This window comes from Acipenser ruthenus, chromosome 29 (genome assembly GCF_902713425.1).
Source record: "Acipenser ruthenus chromosome 29, fAciRut3.2 maternal haplotype, whole genome shotgun sequence".
NCBI lineage: Eukaryota > Metazoa > Chordata > Actinopteri > Acipenseriformes > Acipenseridae > Acipenser > Acipenser ruthenus.
In genome coordinates, this window is record NC_081217.1 from 11,543,614 (window position 1) to 11,562,103 (window position 18,490).

The 18,490-nt window shown below is 41.9% G+C and overlaps 1 protein-coding gene across 3 annotated transcripts; it reads left to right on the top strand.

The window, feature by feature from the left end:
* Nucleotides 1–271: 271 nt before the first annotated feature.
* Nucleotides 272–17,419, top strand: LOC117431472 (casein kinase II subunit alpha). 3 transcript variants are annotated; one of them, XM_034916123.2, is made up of 13 exons: nt 272–472; nt 4,529–4,756; nt 5,575–5,686; nt 7,013–7,114; nt 8,290–8,340; nt 9,070–9,126; nt 10,371–10,454; nt 11,369–11,479; nt 12,004–12,105; nt 12,832–12,932; nt 13,744–13,892; nt 14,780–14,854; nt 16,184–17,419. In XM_034916123.2, the coding sequence occupies exons 2-13, from the start codon at nt 4,656–4,658 to the stop codon at nt 16,291–16,293; spliced, it is 1,155 nt and encodes a 384-aa protein (XP_034772014.1). In that variant the 5' UTR covers nt 272–472; nt 4,529–4,655; the 3' UTR covers nt 16,294–17,419. The 3 variants fall into 3 exon arrangements, with proteins under 3 accessions (XP_034772014.1, XP_058859769.1, XP_034772013.1); XM_059003786.1 differs by having other exon boundaries at nt 275–499; nt 9,067–9,126; XM_034916122.2 differs by having other exon boundaries at nt 276–472; nt 9,067–9,126.
* Nucleotides 17,420–18,490: the final 1,071 nt, after the last annotated feature.

Sequence of the window (18,490 nt, forward strand, 5' to 3'; positions counted from 1 at the left end):
ATCGTCTTTAAATAGTTTTTGTGCAAACGTATTTGTCTTGCATATCCTGCTTGATCCCAACACATGTTGAGTTTGGTTCCAGACGGAGAACAGTGTAAAATATTGTTTCAATGTGGAAAAACTGGTGAACTGGGCAAAAACAAGTTTGACACCCAACCATTCCGTACGAGTACTAACATAGGACTTCAGTTTTTTAAACTTAGATGTTGAGTCCTGGTAGCTTGGAATATAACAAACTAGAGGTGAAGATAGTTTTCCGATCTAGCCTCTCCGGCGCGCTGTTTATGACTGTGCCTGCATTGCATTTCCGCTTCCTTGGCACCCGCGCTCTGTTTCCTGTGTGGCTGGGAGAGTGTGGCGCGGCCATATTGTCTCTGATACAGCAGAAATAGCTTCTCTGTCGATACCGACGAGACAGGGAAGGGACCGGCCGCCTTACCGGAGGAACCGACACCGAGAGCAACCGGAGGAGGTAAAGAGAACGCCCGGGCAGAGGCGGGTGAGGTTCCTGGACCGCGTCTGGGTGTGGTCCGGGGTAGCCAGGGCGAGGTGGTCTCTCACTCTCCACAATGACGGGTGCAAGCGATGTGCAACCATTTAATCCAGGCAGCAGAGCATACAGACCTCCGTGAACTCAGGGGTACATGAGGGTTAACCCCTACACAGCCAGTTTGAGCAGCTGGGAGATCAGGGGGGGAGACCGATGCGGATGGGTGTAAAAATAGCAGCGGGGTTTGAGAAAAGAAGGCTGTACCGCCGGTGTGTAACTTACATTGATATTATAAGGGTAGCGTGTTCATTTTGTTCTGCTCCGATCAGTATGCATACAACGGATTAAATGTACATACAAAGATTGTCCGGCCTAGTCCCCCGTGCACGAAGAATACTAAAAGAAAACTAAGACGGCCAAGATATTTTTTTTTCTAAATACAGTCCATTCTGATACCCGGTCAGACACTATACGACAGTGTATTTGTTAAATACATATCATTTCGGTGCGGAGGTATTTCCATTTATTGTGTATATGGAAATATATTTAACAGGACTTGACATTATCCGTGGTTAATCATGTAATGAAGACAGCAGGGCAGTGTTTGACATTTGTGTGAAAGAGCATGATTTTTATTCCCAGATTGAAGAAAGGCCGAAAAGAGTTTGACAGTGCAGGCAGTTTGTGAACGGTGGGTTATTTATTGTCTACACTACATTAATCAGATCAGTTCTATATAGTTCAGGACCCACAAACCAGGAGCAAAATGATCAATGCATTAATCACGTAACCAAACTTTATGACATTTATAACTACCTAATGCTGCAAGTTTTGGACGGGAACTCTTGATTGTCTGGCAGTACACTCTTTTCAGGTAGATGGCACTCTGTGTGGGTGGTTTGGTTGATCTTTTGTGCGTTACAGATATCTAGGGCAGGCAACTAGAATTGAAGAGCAGATCCTGAACTCCCCAAGTCAAAGCACCATAACAGACTTGATCAAAAAATTACATTTGAGTAATTTCTATAAAAAAAAAAGAATGTTCTAAAATGTAATTTCCATGTTAAGGGGTTGGGATTAAGGGAAGTTGCCATGATACCAGTTTCTGAGGTCTCGCTGGATAATATTAATTTAGCCAATGTCAAAAAAGGGTCCTTTTTACCTATTGCATTGCAAACCAGGATATAAACTGTGAGCTTTTTAGACTTCTGCACCCTGGCTACTGATAAGTGCTTGTGTTGACTGTGATGTCAGCTGATCAGTCACTAATCAGTGGAACACAGGGGTTCAATAAGGCTGTGCTGACGTGGGCTGCCCTGTTGTACAGTTATCCACACCCACTAAACCGGCTCTGGTGGAACCAATAATCAAATTTCTTGAAATTATTTTGGAATCACAAATGACTGTTTTGTATTTGTATGAAACATGTAGCCATTCTTGCACGTTGGGTAGGTACAGTAGGTGAATATTTATTTTGCTCCTCAGCTTTAGAAAGTTAAACCTTTACTAAGTTTGATAGGGATTATTGTGCTTTGAGAAACTGGTCCAAATTGATCCTTTTAAAATATAATAAAATAGGATATTGGAGATTGCTTAACATTCTCCAGAAAGATAAAAGCGGTCATCTATTTATTTCTTAAGCAGCTTTGACGTATGTTTATTGGTAATAGGTCATAAACCATTTGAGATGCTGCCTTCATATTTTCAAACTCCATAGGCTTTGGATCCTGCACACAGCTGTATTCTGTGAAAAGGTCTGCGACACGATGCGTCCTTCGTACAGCAAAGTGAAACTGCACCGCTTTTCCGGCTGACGGATTGCAGTCATCTGGGACAGAAGTATGAACAGGATTAAGCCAGAAAAATAACATGGGGATTGTCTTTGGAAGACTGGATAAATAAACTGTTCTGGGGGCAAGATTGCTCCCCGGGCCTTGTGCTTTAGTTAACGGAGTGTCATACCCACAAGTTTACATAGAGCTAAAATAGAGTTGATCTGATTGTGATTAAACTTGGAAATGAGAGAGAATATAGGTAGAGCTGGCAGGGGTGCCTAACTTTGTTTAAAAGGGGGAGCAGGGGTCCCTGAGTGGCTCATCCAGTTAAAGTGCTGCCGCGGGGAGCGCAGGACGAGTCACACAGCTTGGATGGCGCCGGTTCACGTCCAGGTTGTGCAAAGAGGCCGAACTTTGCTGGGGACTCCGAAGGGGGCATCACATTGGCTCCTGGGATGGTGGGTGGGAAACCGGCAGGGACCCTTTTCTCCTCGTCGCGCAACAGCGAACCCTACTGGCCAGACACCGAGCACATTCAGAGTTGATAAGAGGCAGGGCTGGTCTCTGTTCTCTGGGATCGGTAGCCCCGCCCACCTCTGCTTTGGATTGCTCGGCGTAAAAGCGATTCTGGCTTTAGGCTTGTGAGATCGGAGGACGCTCACACACCCTCAGAACATCTATGCTGTGTGGGGACCCACTGCGGTGAAGAGAAAAAAACATAATTGGACATTCCACAAGTAGCACCAGTGGTATATCTGCACAATGTTATACAGTACCTGTAATTCCAATATGCAACTTATTAAAGGGAAGTGCTAAACAAACACAAAGAATAACATATACAAAATATTATAAGATTGTTTATTGATAGATATATTGATATGTATGTTACCAGTTAAAATGTTCCTTGCTCAGCTTTGTTTTAAATGTGCTGGATGCTACAGTTCCACGTTTTATCATCAGACATTGCTGAGCTATGAGACTCTCAAAGTAAATGCTTCCTATAGCAGGGCAATGCTTGGTGCTGATAGGTTGAAACAATAAGCACCCGCCCTCACACGGCAATGCTAATTGGTTGAAACGGCTGATTCATGACAATATTACAGCAGTGCAGCTCAACCATACACTGCTCGTCCGTTAACAAGTACAGTTGTGAGTTCGGCTACACCGACAGCACTCCCACTTCCTGTATCCTCAGGCACCAAAGTAAATAAAAATGGATGCGCCAAGTATGTGAAATCTACCTGCCCCAGACCAATGCAGTCGATGATAGACTGAAATCAGTCTGCATTTATTTCTACATTTTTACAGGAATTCAGGGACATAATGTACCTAAATGTTTATTATTAAACAAGTTTCAATTATTAGTAAGTACACAAGTTTTGATATGAAAGCTGAGCATTAATATCAGCAAAGAACAAGTTACAAGTTTTTAATGAAAAAATAATTGTAGCCAACTTTTACACTAAAGTAAAATCAGGCTTGTGGTTTTGAAATGCTACTTTTTGATATATTTACTACTGCTTAATCCAAGTTAAATAAGATAAAGGTGGGAATTGAACTTGAACTTGTTCATGGCCCCGCGGCAACATTAACCTCATTTTTAATTCTAGACGCAATATTATTTAATTTACTTTCTCTTCCTTACCTTATATTCTTTTAATAATGGTCTATACTCTCTCTTCCTTCAGATATTTTTGCGAGTCATAAGTAAATCTGTGCGTATGTTTAAGGATTCATGTTCATGCCGTCGTCTCTCTTGACCGCCTGCCGAGTTCACATTCACTTCACGTCGTCTTTTCTTACTGTTTGCTAACGTTAGCCACGGTGCAGACCTTGGGTCAAACCAATGTGTTCGTGTAGAGAGAATTTATTGTGATTGTTTATAAATGTGGCCCATCCTCTGAATACTTTACCATTTCTATATTTTAAACACATATAGGGGGGCATATAGTTTGACCCCCCCCCCCATATTCAAAGTGAGGGGGCACATGCCCTTCTGCCCCCTGGGTTAGGCGCCTATTGGAGCTGGCTTTACATTTATTACATGTGCATGCAATATGAATCTAACTATAGCAGTCAAAAGGACTGGTTCTGACACGAGTACTGTACGTGACAATAAACAAATATAGAATGACTAATACTGAATCAAATCTATTTTTTCCATAGGCAGTTTACACACAAGTTCAATAATTGAATCTACTAACCATTACAGGCTTCAGTGCAGTAGCTCTAACATTGTGGTTGTGTGTTTGCTTGCTTACAGCTGTACAGCACAGGCCCCCCAGGCCAGCCCCCCAGGTGTGTGTGCAGATCGGCAGTGGGAGCTCGCTCCGCCCCCCATAGTCTTCGCTCCTGCCCCTCGTTCCTCCTCCTCTGTCAAGCTGTCTGACATGTCGGGCCCCGTGCCGAGCAGGGCTAGAGTTTACACGGATGTGAACACGCACCGCCCCCGGGAGTACTGGGACTATGAGTCGCACGTCGTGGAGTGGGGGTGAGTTGACATTAACACGGGACAGGGCTCTTCTGGAGTTTAGGGGAGTAATACTGTTTTCACACTTGAGCAAAATTAGTTGAATCTAGCAGTCAGATCCGGGACTAGTTAATGTGAATTTGCTCCCTGTTCTGTTCGCACTGGAAGCTAATCCCAGGTTTGATGCGGTTTAGTTTTTCCTCGGTGTAATCACACTAAAGCTGGAGTTGACAATGCAGTGCAGTTCTTTTGATGTGCGCTTGTGTAATGTTAATCTTTACATGCAGGACACAGGCGCAACTGAAAAAGTACGTTGCATTTTTTAAAAACGTGGCTTAGTTTTTTTTACACACACTAATGCTGGGTAAAATGACTCTGGTAGTAATTCATGTGGATTTGAAACTACCTCTGGCAGGAGGTGGATTAGCTGGTCCAGCAGTCAGTCGCACTCAGAGGGGAGTGTAAAGAAAGCAGGTTGCGAGTCTTAATTCAGTGCGCACTCAACACCACTTCACAGTCCCAGTGTGAAAACGGTAAAAAGTTTGTTTAATTTCCTAAATGTTTAAACTTTAAGAGTCGTTGCACCAGTTAGAAAAAGCCACCATTAGAAACTGTACAGTAGAGTACTGTTACTGTAAAATATTAGTGAAAAAAACATGTTTGTACCAACACTAGTTTTTCATAAACCTGACCAATTGGGCTAGATCGTCCCTGCCTATTTCAGCTAGTCAAGGAGAATGTTAAATGTACAGGGGCTGTTCTGTGGCTGGCTTTCTGCACACATAGTATCCACATGTGCAATATGGTGATCTGATGGCTGTTATATTCATTTATTTTAGAAATCAAGATGACTACCAGTTGGTTCGTAAACTCGGTCGAGGCAAATACAGCGAAGTGTTTGAAGCAATAAACATCACAAACAATGAGAAAGTAGTGGTGAAAATACTAAAGGTAAGACTGATAAAACGCCATGCCACTGTAGTACATACAGGTTATTGAATTGGTACATTTCCAATGCACCGCAGGGGAGTGTCTGTAAAGTGTAAGCTAGTGTGCACAGAACTATATATTCCAGTAATATTACCAGCTCGAGTCTAAGGGATGTGCTCTATATATCGTCTGAAATTGCTACTTTCTTACCTGCAAGATTCTTTTTTGCTGGCTTTACACTTTCTAATATTTGAGCAAAAAATGTCCTCTGAAAAGATCAATGTTGATTGTGGTATTCCACCCAGTGTTGTCTTTGATCTGCACTTCCAAATATCAGAACCCAAGCACATTGGACTGAATATTTATTTAGGAAGCAACATGTGCAATGACAATACTGCTTATCTGTACACAAATTAATAATTCAATTGGTAATCTACCTGTGTAAACCAGTCCAGACATGGTCTCGAGGGTCCAGACATGGTCTTGAGAGTCCAGAGCAGTTTGTTTTAGTAGTCCAATGCTTCAGAGCTTGCATAGTCTTGTCTCACAGTTCAGTTGTGTAATGTCACAGAGTCAGGTACTTCTGTTATTGAACCTCTCTGGATACACCCAAGGCTACACAGCTGTGATGATGTATTTCACAGAGTACAACCCAGTAGATGGCGCTAAAGGACTTACTATGTTACTTGAAGGTACAACCGGTTTGTAATCTGGCATAATTATATTTCAGTTACATACAAATGTGCTCTTGATATTGATACTCCCAGTGAATGAATGGAAGTGTTGTATGTTTCTCAGTGTTCAGTGGCTACCTCCTAATCAAGTTGAGTGTATTTTATTTCTTGTGCACTGTTTACTATGTCAGGCCAGTGCCAGTGAAGCAAGTCAGGCTCGTCAGATAAAGAGTGCATGAGAAAGTACACTCTCACCTCCGAGGTCGTGCTAGCTTTTCTGTTTGTGTGTTCCTGAAACGCACATGCCCCAAAGTTTATGTCCCATCCATCAAATATACATGGTAACACAAAGGTTAAACTCCAGGGATGTGCATTTTGGTACATTTTTATGAACGTTTAAACTCTGTGGCATGTAGTAGTTTACAAAAATCTCTGTCTGTGTATAGATACACATGTAAACACAGACACACTTCTTTGTTTTAAACTACTACATGCTATGGCATTCAATCCAAACAGAAAACAGACTAAAAGCCAGGTTTAACGCTGTTAATGTGTCAGTGGTATTGTTCATTCTGGAGCTGAGACTAGCCTGGGTGTGCATTCTCTACCAGATCTACACCTATTGTGAACAGCACACGCTTTTGCTGTTATGAGAAATCCTTTCTTTTTACAGCCAGTAAAAAAGAAGAAAATTAAGAGGGAGATTAAGATCCTGGAGAACCTGCGAGGCGGCCCCAATATAATCAATCTCCTTGACATCGTCAAAGACCCCGTGGTGAGGATCTCCTTCAGCTGCTCTTAAACTGAACCTGGGACAGTGTGCAGGCTCCTGAGCAAGTCCAGATACAAGCACTTGCACAATACGAAGTTAAAGGAGTGCTCGCCCAGGTTTTAAAATGAACACTATTAATGTTATCACCTCTCCTGGTCAAATAGCTCTTGGCTTGTTTTGTATTCTTTAATCTGGGAGATGTAATTATTTGAAATCCAGTGCATACAAGTGATAAACTGCTCTGTTTCACTCTGATCTGCAATTGGGACCTATAGGACAGGTACCAGGATGCACACGTTTACCTATAGCGTGGTCAATATTTGGAGATCACTTTTTTATTAAGTGATGAATCTCTAGATTCCCATCCCTATTTCTTTATTTTAAAAGTCTGTGTTCATGCGACTGTGTTCTGGGGCAGCTGTTTTCTTCTAGTTGCCAGTCATAGACTAGTAATGTGGGATAGCTCAGCTGTCAGTGTGCTTCTATTAGTAAGCATTGTGGGATAGATCAGCTATTGGTGTGCTTCTATTAGTAAGCATTGTGGGACAGATCAGCTATCAGTGTGCTTCTATTAGTAAGCATTGTGGGATAGATCAGCTATCCGTCTGCTTCTATTAGTAAGCATTGTGGGATAGATCAGCTATCGGTGTGCTTCTATTAGTAAGCATTGTGGGATAGATCAGCTATCCGTGTGCTTCTATTAGTAAGCGCAGCACCATCTAGAGCACTGCAGTGTATAACCAGAAAAATGAAAGGAAGCCTAATTCAAAGTGGCAGATCACCAGGTGGTGCTGGTTCGTACTTGAAAACACAGGGGCTGATCGAGTATCAGCAGCATGTCTCTGTGGCTGCTCTTGAACTCAGACTTGTAACAGACTTACCAGAAACATACAAAGTAAACCATTTGAGTCATTGCAATGTAACTGACTTACCAAAAACATACAAAGTAAACCATTTGAGTCATTGCAAAACAAGTGTCGTAAATAATGTGTATATGAAACGTCAAGCTGCTTGCTGTTAGACTTGTACTTTATAAGCCAGGTCTACAATTTAGCAGTTTGAATGTTTGACTAATATTTGTGAGAGTAGTCTATGGGAGAACAGGCAAACATGTTGAATAAATACAACTAAACACCTACAAGTGTACCATGAGGTAACCTGAGGATTTCTTTTCTCAGTCCAGGACACCTGCATTGGTTTTTGAACATGTGAACAACACAGACTTCAAGGTACAGTTTTCTTTTTTAAATGTCAGCGTGCTGTTTTAAAGACCTCCAGCATACACCATGAGCATTCATAGAGTCCCAGACCAGCCCCCAGGGAGCTGTATCCTCATGAGGGAGAGAACCACAACACTTCTGTTCATAATGCATGGAATTGAAATGTTTAACTATACTTAACAGCTGCATTCAGGGAATAACTGTGCTGTCATGGAATTTAAATGAATGTAAAGTTAAATCTTGTAATGAAAAACAAGAAATATTCGATGGTGGATCTGTCGAGACTCACAGTCTTCAAATCTCAGCTTAAAGTTCTGCTGCTTTCTCATAAAAAGCAATGTTAGAGCCAGCATCCCAGTTCTAGATACAATACTGCAGGAACGGCTGTAGACAAGCGTCAAATCAGTTCTATGACCAGACTTGCCTGATTTATTCTGACTGCCCTCGGTAGGGATAACTGTGACTTCATACTTAATCTGTGTGTTCAGATGTCTAGGGCTGTCTTCATACGCAAACACTGTGTATCCTAACTTAAATGTTTTGTTAAACAAAATACATCCTAGGAAGTGAAAAGCTGAAAGTTTCAATCATAACAGACTTGCATCCCTCGTTTTGGGAGTGTGTATCCTTATGCTAAGGTAACCATTGTGTAGTTTCTTGCTTTGAAAAAGCAGACTAACTAGATATGTGAAGCACTGAACTGTGAGTGACTTGTGTTTTGTGTCTTCTCAACAGCAGTTGTATCAGACTTTAACAGACTATGACATACGATTCTACATGTACGAGATCCTAAAGGTATGTTTTCTATTTTCACGCTCGCTTACTTGTAACACCCTGTGAAGTTTCTAGGAAACACATTGCATTACCGTCGCTGTGTCCTGTCTTTTGGTCGGATCATAGTGTTATATTTAACACGTTGCCCACTTATACAGTTTTGAATCGCACATCATGGGTCATAAATTGGCAATACATTTCTCAACATTTATCAAGAGCACTGACAAGGAGAAAAAATGATCTTGTAAGGATTGCAGTGTATCCAGATCATGCTCCCTCCTGCAACAATGCTGGTGACTGAAATGTGTGGCATGTTGTGGGAACAGAAAATCAGCATTGTTGTAGGAGGGAGCATGAACTGGATACACTGTGATGTTTGAAGAAAAGAATCTTCCCAAGTAAAGGAGGCGGGGGGGGTAATTATATAGTTGTATTTACTTCTGAATAAGAAGTCTCAAAACTATCGGGAATATGATGAAACCGACAACACGGGACAGCAAAGGTGTGAGCACGGCAGGGGTTCTGGAACACTGGGAGGACAGTGTGTTCACAATATGGAACCACAGCACTTCACAAAGATCATTTCACTTACACACTGAATACTGCATTAGAACATGTATTGAACTCAGTTTGTTCTGTGCATGTGTATAAATACCAGAAGCCAAGCCATGCTAAAGGGTTTTATACAGAAATATATGAGCTGTTCCCTCTGGAGCTGCTGCATAGATGCTGTGCTAGTTCATCTGTTAGGTCATCGTAACAATAATACCTAATTAAAATACTTTTTTAGTGCTGGGATGAATATTCAAACTAACACTGTGTGAAATGTATTCGCTGCAGAAATGACCATGTTTGTATTCGTTCATATAACATAATTTATAAATGACTGGATCTGAGGAAACCAATGCATGAATGAAGTCTTAAAAACAATTCTCTTCTTTCTTTAATTGCAAATGGGGTTTATTTTACTCTTGTTTTGTTTTACTGTAATGTGGTACACATTTCTACTTTGTTTACCAGCTAGTTCCAAATGAAATAGTATTCAAGTATTAAGAATTGAAGGACTGTTTAAACAAGAGTAACCCATGTTTGTCCCAGCACTATTTAAAAATGATTTAAATACATGTATTGTAACATTGGTCTTCTGCAGACTAGTGCTTCCATAGAGCCCCTTGAACACAACTGTTTGCTGTATTTATACAGAAAACTTCTCTTATTTGTATTTGGTTTCTTTTTTAAACTCTTTGGTACTGATTCTTTTCCAGGCTCTTGACTATTGCCACAGTATGGGAATCATGCACAGAGATGTGAAACCTCACAACGTCATGATCGACCATGAACACAGGAAAGTACGGATACATCCAATTACATGATTAACAATTCCCTGCATGGATAACCATGGATTCTTCCAGTGCTGGGCAGGGCTTTGAGGTGCAGGGGGGCCCTGGGCAGGGCTTTGAGGTGCAGGGGGGCCCTGGGCAGGGCTTTGAGGTGCAGGGGGGCCCTGGGCAGGGCTTTGAGGTGCAGGGGAGCCCTGGGCAGGGCTTTGAGGTGCAGGGGGGCCCTGGGCAGGGCTTTGAGGTGCAGGGGGGCCCTGGGCAGGGCTTTGAGTGCAGGGGGGCAACATTGAATGTTCATTCATGTAGCATCATTTATAGCAAACATATCATGCAAAACCAATGCATAAATGAGGTCTGCAATAAATTACGCATTGTACAGCACAGAAGAATTTCTCTCTTCTCAAGTCATTTCATGGATAGCAGGTTTATTTTGATCCCACTAACATAGAATATTATTTCCAGCTAAATCTGAATGAAAGCATATTTGAATAGTGGTTTCAGTTTTGAAAGAATATTTAAACGTGAAAGCCATGTTCGTCCCAGTACCAGGGGATGTACAATGGGACCTGCTTGTTTGTCTGGATTTGCCATGTTTCAGCTGATGAAATCCTGTCTCAAAGGGATGTACGTGTCACACGCTTGCATATATCTGGAGAACAGCTCATCCCGTTGTCATGAAACATGATCTAGATATCGAGGAGGGTATGGGGATTCATCCATCCGTATGCATGTCACACTTGCATTGTTACATGTATCCAAAGAGTGATCAGATTGTGATTTAAACACTTCAGTGCTAATTCTTCCTCTCTAGTATTCTGTACATACTGTTGATGAATGTCACGGTCATGCCTGGTGACTCTGGTTTTGAATGGACGGCCGTCGCAGAGTGTATATGACTGACATGCTTTCTGTTTCTTTTGTAGCTGAGACTGATTGACTGGGGTCTGGCTGAGTTCTACCACCCTGGACAGGATTACAATGTGCGAGTCGCCTCGCGCTATTTCAAGGGTCCAGAGCTCCTTGTAGACTACCAGGTAAGCAGGACAGTCCTCCCAGTGGAATATGGTTTTGCAGGGTAAATCGCATAATCCAGTATGGATTTGCAGGGTAAATCGCACAATGCAATATGGGTTGGCTTACTTGAAGACTGATGTTTCCTTTTCGAACGTGCTTGAAACCCAGCAAAAACACGAAAAGCACTTTCATTCAACAAATGTCTCGAGAAACCTGGTGAGGAACAGTTTTGTATAAGTTATTGAGAGAATCAGAATCTAGGGATGTATGGAGACGTCTGTCCTTACTTGCACACTTGCATAATTGGGCTATAATGGAGGAGGCTGTACTTCCATCTGTGTCATAGTTTCACATTATTAATAGTTTATAATTTTACACAGCAGGAAGTCCGATTGTAATGAGACTTGCTAAGTGTACTGTCTGTACAGCTGTGGTTGTATGTTACAGCTTGATTTCATTCATTTTTTTACAGTTTGTTGTGGGCAGTCACAGTTGTCAGACTTGGGTTCAGATGTGAATTTTGTGCACCTCTTCTGTGTTGTAGATGTACGACTACAGCTTGGACATGTGGAGTTTGGGCTGCATGTTGGCCAGCATGATCTTCAGAAAGGAGCCGTTCTTCCATGGACACGACAACTACGATCAGGTACTGCTTCTCTGGCCAGGATGGGAGCCTGAATCAAGGGATCGAGAGAATGGACTCTAATGATCTAAACCGGGCCAAATATCAAATACTAAAGGGCAGCAGTGTGGAGTAGTGGTTAGGATTCTGGACTCTTGACCGGAGGGTTGTGGGTTCAGTCCAATGTAGGGGACACTGCTGCTGTACCCTTGAGCAAGGTACTTTACCTAGATTGCTCCAGTAAAAACCCAACTGTATAAATGGGTAATTGTATGTAAAAATAATGTGATATCTTGTAAGTCACCCTGGATAAGGGCATCTGCAAAGAAATAATAATAATAATAATAATAATAATAATAATAATAATAATAATAATAATAATAATAATAATAATTTTCTTTATTATTATTAAATGACAAATGTTCAACTGGAAGTCTCTTAACATGCCGCCTTGTCACCAAAATGGTGTTCAGAAATCCTGAACGTTTTGTGCGCACATTTCAAGCAGTGTTTAAATATTTAAGCACTGATGGTAAGCACTATACCTCAGTAAATCTCATAACACAGCAATTGCATACCTGGAGAATTATAGAACACGCCAACATATTTCAAAGAGTTCTTTATAGTTTGACCCTTTCTGTGTCCTCGTTATCAGAGGATAGACAGGAGTGTTAAAATAAATCTTTGACTTGAAGGTTTGGCACAGAACACCTTTTATATAATTGTCTGCAATGTTACTTCTCTCCTCAGTTGGTGAGAATAGCCAAAGTCTTGGGCACTGAAGATCTGTATGATTACATTGACAAGTACAATATTGAACTGGAACCGCGGTTTAATGACATCTTAGGGAGGTGAGTGCTTCCTCTTTCTTTGAAACCTGAAGCTTCTTGCGTGTGTGGTGTGTAAAGTGCTGTACAGTAGTGTGAAGGGGTGTGTGTACAGTGCCGTACAGTAGTGTGAAGGGGTGTGTGTACAGTGCCGTACAGTAGTGTGAAGGGATGTATACAGTGCCGTACAGTAGTGTGAAGGGGTGTGTGTACAGTGCCGTACAGTTGTGTGAAGGGGTGTGTGTACAGTGCCGTACAGTAGTGTGAAGGGGTGTGTGTACAGTGCCGTACAGTAGTGTGAAGGGGTGTCTGTACAGTGCCGTACAGTAGTGTGAAGGGGTGTGTGTACAGTGCCGTACAGTAGTGTGAAGGGGTGTGTGTACAGTGCCGTACAGTAGTGTGAAGGGGTGTGTGTACAGTGCCGTACAGTAGTGTGAAGGGGTGTCTGTACAGTGCCGTACAGTAGTGTGAAGGGGTGTGTGTACAGTGCCGTACAGTAGTGTGAAGGGGTGTGTTTTGCCATTTCTAATTCCGTACTATTCTGTACGGTATCTGCTATATGTCACACTCAGGCTCTAACATTGAATTCACAGCTGTGGCAATGGGGGAATGTGTGTTACTGACATGCTTGTGTACGCTGGGTCATCTTGTGTAGGAGAACTGTGAAACGCTTCTAATAAGACACTCTACTCAGCTACTCTTAATCACTGAAACAAAGATCATCCTGAACAGCTGCTGGGAAGAATAGAAAGTGGGGCTGTATCTTCTGTGAAGTTTGGCAAACCTGTAACTTGCTGGTTGATTTCTCTTCCGTGCTTGCTGATTCGTTTCCCAGGCATTCTCGTAAGCGATGGGAGCGCTTTGTTCACAGTGAGAACCAGCACTTAATCAGCCCCGAGGCCCTGGATTTCCTGGATAAGCTGCTCCGATACGACCACCAAGCAAGGCTTACTGCGCGGGAGGCTATGGACCACCCTTACTACTGTGAGTATGTAACTGCACTGCGCCCTGCTTCTGAAACACAGTATGTCCAAAAAGAGACAGGAGTATGTCATACATATCCAAAGCGGTTATCCAGTTGTCATGAAACTTGGTATTAACTTTACTTGGCAAGTTTATTGCTATCCCTTTCTGTCTGTTCATACATCTGTTCATCTGTGTCACACTTCTATGTGCATATTTATCTGGAGAGCTGCTTATCCAGCTTGCCACTTCTATATATAGCACTCTGTGCATCCTGTTCTATGTCGTGATCATCGTCTGTATCATCTATAGCACTCTGTGCATCCTGTTCTGTCATGATCATCGTCTGTATCATACTGAGAGCTGCAATTGAATTTACAGCCGTGCCAATGGGGGTGGATGTTACATACTTCTTGTCAATGATCTTCTAATAGATGGCTGCTCGCACTCCTCGGGGGGTCACAGTGGAAGTGACAATGTCCTTTTCTGTATCCCCTTAAGTGTTCAAAGTGACCCTTCCTCTACATTTGAAATGCCTGTATAAAACAAAAGGCAGTATGAAAATAAATGTTATTTAATAGTAAAAGGAAACTATGGAAGCCTCACTAAATGAAATGAGTTGTCTGATATACAGCACCGGGTCCATTATGAGAACTCTGTCTCTGATTGGGACTAATGCATTCTCCCCACCATTGCTGAAGCCCCCAGATGACTTTGTAAGCACTGCCTGTATAATATAAGAATGTGCTGTGCACTGCCTGTATAATATAAGAAAGTCCAGTGCCATGAAAGCTTGGCTCCTATAACATTCAATGAGATGTGAGCGGTGCAGATTATGCTGTGCTGGCTCCTATAACATTCAATGAGATGTGAGCGGTGTGGATGATGCTGTGCTGTTGTCTTTGCAGACCCCATAGTGAAAGAGCAGTCCCGAATGGGGGGCCCGGGTAGCACCCCTGTCAGCTCAGCCAGCATGATGTCAGGTAAGCACCGTCCTCCTGGTGCTGGAGCTCTTTAACAGCTTCATTCCACTTCACTTCCGCTCGTTAGTCTCTTAAAGAAACGCATGTTATAGCAAACCTGAATTTTCATTTAAAACAATAATCCATACAGTTCACATCATGCATATCCATTCACTGGACAGGTCACTATAATCCATACGGTTCACGCCATGCATATCCATTCACTGTACAGGTCTCAGTAATCCATACGGTTCACGGCATGCACATCCATTCACTGGACAGGTCTCTATAATTCATACGGTTCACGGCATGCACATCCATTCACTGGACAGGTCTCTATAATCCATACGGTTCACGGCATGCACATCCATTCACTGGACAGGTCTCAATAATCCATACGGTTCACGCCATGCACATCCATTCACTGTACAGGTCTCAGTAATCCATACGGTTCACGTCATGCACATCCATTCACTGGACAGGTCTCTATAATTCATACGGTTCACGGCATGCACATCCATTCACTGGACAGGTCTCAATAATTCATAAGGTTCACGTCATGCACATCCATTCACTGGACAGGTCTCTAATTCATACGGTTCACGTCATGCACATCCATTCACTGGACAGGTCTCTAATTCATACGGTTCACGGCATGCACATCCATTCACTGGACAGGTCTCTATAATTCATACGGTTCACGGCATGCACATCCATTCACTGGACAGGTCTCTATAATTCATACGGTTCACGGCATGCACATCCATTCACTGTACAGGTCTCTAATTCATACGGTTCATGGCATGCACATCCATTCACTGTACAGGTCTCTCTAATTCATACGGTTCACGGCATGCACATCCATTCACTGGACAGGTCTCTATAATTCATACGGTTCATGGCATGCACATCCATTCACTGTACAGGTCTCTATAATTCATACGGTTCATGGCATGCACATCCATTCACTGTACAGGTCTCTAATTCATACGGTTCACAGCATGCACATCCATTCACTGGACAGGTCTCAGTCATGTTTGGATTTTAAAACATGGTATCTGGTGCAAGGCTCGACCTGGCTCCACCCTTTCAGGGCTTTGTCTTGTCAGTAACCAACCAGCCCCTTCCCCCTAATGACTGACATGCTTTGCAGCCAGTAAGATGCTTTGACCAGCATGGATGTTTTAAAATGAGAATACGTTTAGCGCATTGAGATCTATAGTCAGCGGAATTGCACGACGGTGAAATGTATGAAATGATTTTGTAGCTGAAGCCACACCTTGGTAAACACGCCCTGTTGGGTTGAAGTTGTGAGTGGATTGAAACCGCTCTGTTTTTTGTCTTGTCCAGGGATTTCTGCAATGCCAACCTCCTCCCCTCTCGGCCCGATGGCTGGCTCGCCCATCATTTCTGCTGCCAGTGCCCTGGGGACGCCAGTGGCAGCCGGAGCCCAGCAGTGATGTCACTTCCTTTCCCAGTTCCATTGCCAGAGCGGCGGTCTCCTTGCCTACCCTTTTTTTAACGGGGTTTGGAAGCTGGGACAGCACCTCTGAACAGTTTTGCTTGTGGATTTCTAAGTTCGATGAAACTAAAATGGCTAAATTAATACAATTCTTTTTTTTTTTTTTACTTGAATTTTTTGTATGTTCTAGATATACACGGGTTCCATGGATCTGACAGTTGTGAGATATATACATATATAAATATATATAAAATATGAATCTTAGTGATCCCACTTAACCTCATTTGTTGTAACAAAAGCAATCTTTATAGACAGTATCTTTATTTTTTGCGCTATTTAATCGAAGGTAAATCTATTGGTTTTTTACCTTGTATTATTTTTCCTGTCTTTTTTTTTAAACTGCTGCTCACCTTCGGTCACTTCAATTAGCACGTGTAGCCTAACCAAAGTTGATGCTGGTTTACTTGGAAACTTGACTGCCATTTAGGTAAAGCAAAGCAACACCAAAATAATTAACAGCTCAAACAGATACTGTCTTTGAAAATGCTGTTCACTTACACTGTTAGAAATATGGGAAACCTGTAGTTAGTTTTAACATAATAAAAAAAGAGCACAATATTCATTAAACGTTGTGCTTGAAAAATGATTTTCTACCACGGACTGCTGTTTAAGCCAAAAGACAATGTTTGTTTTAAGTTTAATATCCTTCTAAATACAATTCCTCTGGAGTCATAGTCACATAGGGTTACTTCTGGTCAATCTCATTTAGGGTTAAAACAAATCACTTTCTTTTCTTGAGTTTTTACCTGGGTATTTTCTTACAAACTGTATTGTCACGTAATGCAGTATAGGAGGCCGGTTCTAAGTTTCACTTGAAGAGGGTGACTCTCTCCTGCCTTTTGTGCCATTTGATGGGAATTTTGAGAACCTTGGGCTTGCAAGCTGAGACCCTGCTGTACATACGCATCTGGAATGTTTGTTTCTTCATTCAAACTGAATGTCACATTCTAAGGAAGTTCTTTCAACCCTACCATCACTGTATATAATTTGTCCTCTATGTGGAAGATCAGTATTTGGAAATATTTATGTAAATAAACATTTGTGTTTTATTTATCAAGGCTTAATTGAAGTCGGTGTGTGACGTCATTTCATATTTAGGCTTCTCTGTGAGGGGAGCTTGGATGAGTCTGGAGCTCCTCTGGTCCATGCCTGCTCATGTCTGATAAACCACTGCGGTTTCTTCATGTTTTCAGTGAGACGACCCTTTCACCTCTTGCCGAAGAAGCCCACCTGATTGAGGCCTTGCATCTCAAAAACCATTTCAGATAGTGACTTCATATTGGCGGGTTTTATAAACCCTGCATGATAAATGTGTTGCTAACCATGACAGAGACCTCTTGCTTAATGTGGCTGCAATACTAAGATCATGTGAAGTGAAGTTTCTTCTGTGTAGATGGTGCACTTTGAGTTACTGTCTTTATGTTTGATACAAAGCTGTATTTGATTTTCTTAAGTTCCATCCATAGTGTTGTCCTGTAAAAATCAACCCTGCATTTATCAGTTAGAAATCTGAATGAAGTGAAAAGCCCTCTCAGAACAAACCCGCTCCTTTAAAAAGACGAGCCATTAATAGAGTATTTTGTACACGCCTAGAAAACAAAACAGAAAAATGCAAGCAGTATAATTAGACGTATGTGTACTTGAGGATCACAATTTACAGGAGCAAAAGAGACATACAAAGAATGCAAATGGTACACATACTGGTTTAAGATTAATTCCTAGAAACATGAGTACAGGGATTTTACATCCATGCAAAATAAAATAGTTTTCTCTGGAGGTTTAGTCTTATTCTATTCATTCCTTTTAGAAATGGTAAACTATCAACATGTGGCTCCAGCGGCTGTTTCTGCTTCTCTATGATGAGACGCAAAATATAAATATAATCATTTTATACCTGCAATATAACATTTAAACATGCATCTTTTTAGTCTAGCGCCAACACTCCATTTGTATAAAAAGATTAATTCATCTGAATAAGGACGCTTGCCACATTCCATGCTTGCCAAACAAAACTCGCTTGAGTCGCTAAATCAGCTTCTTTACTGAACACCGAATGCAGCATCTGCTTTAAGTCTGATCCAGAAGGATATTCTGATGAAAATGTGTTGTGATTTGTTTGGTAATGACGTTTGAGG

What these genes read in the sequence shown, in the direction of transcription:
- LOC117431472 (XM_059003786.1), top strand. Translation starts at nt 4,656, where the DNA reads ATGTCGGGCCCCGTGCCGAGCAGGGCTAGAGTTTACACGGATGTGAAC. An exon ending in TAGTGGTGAAAATACTAAAG is followed by an intron (nt 5,687 to 7,012) that starts GTAAGACTGATA and finishes TTCTTTTTACAG; the next exon opens with CCAGTAAAAAAGAAGAAAAT. An exon ending in ACATCGTCAAAGACCCCGTG is followed by an intron (nt 7,115 to 8,289) that starts GTGAGGATCTCC and finishes TTCTTTTCTCAG; the next exon opens with TCCAGGACACCTGCATTGGT.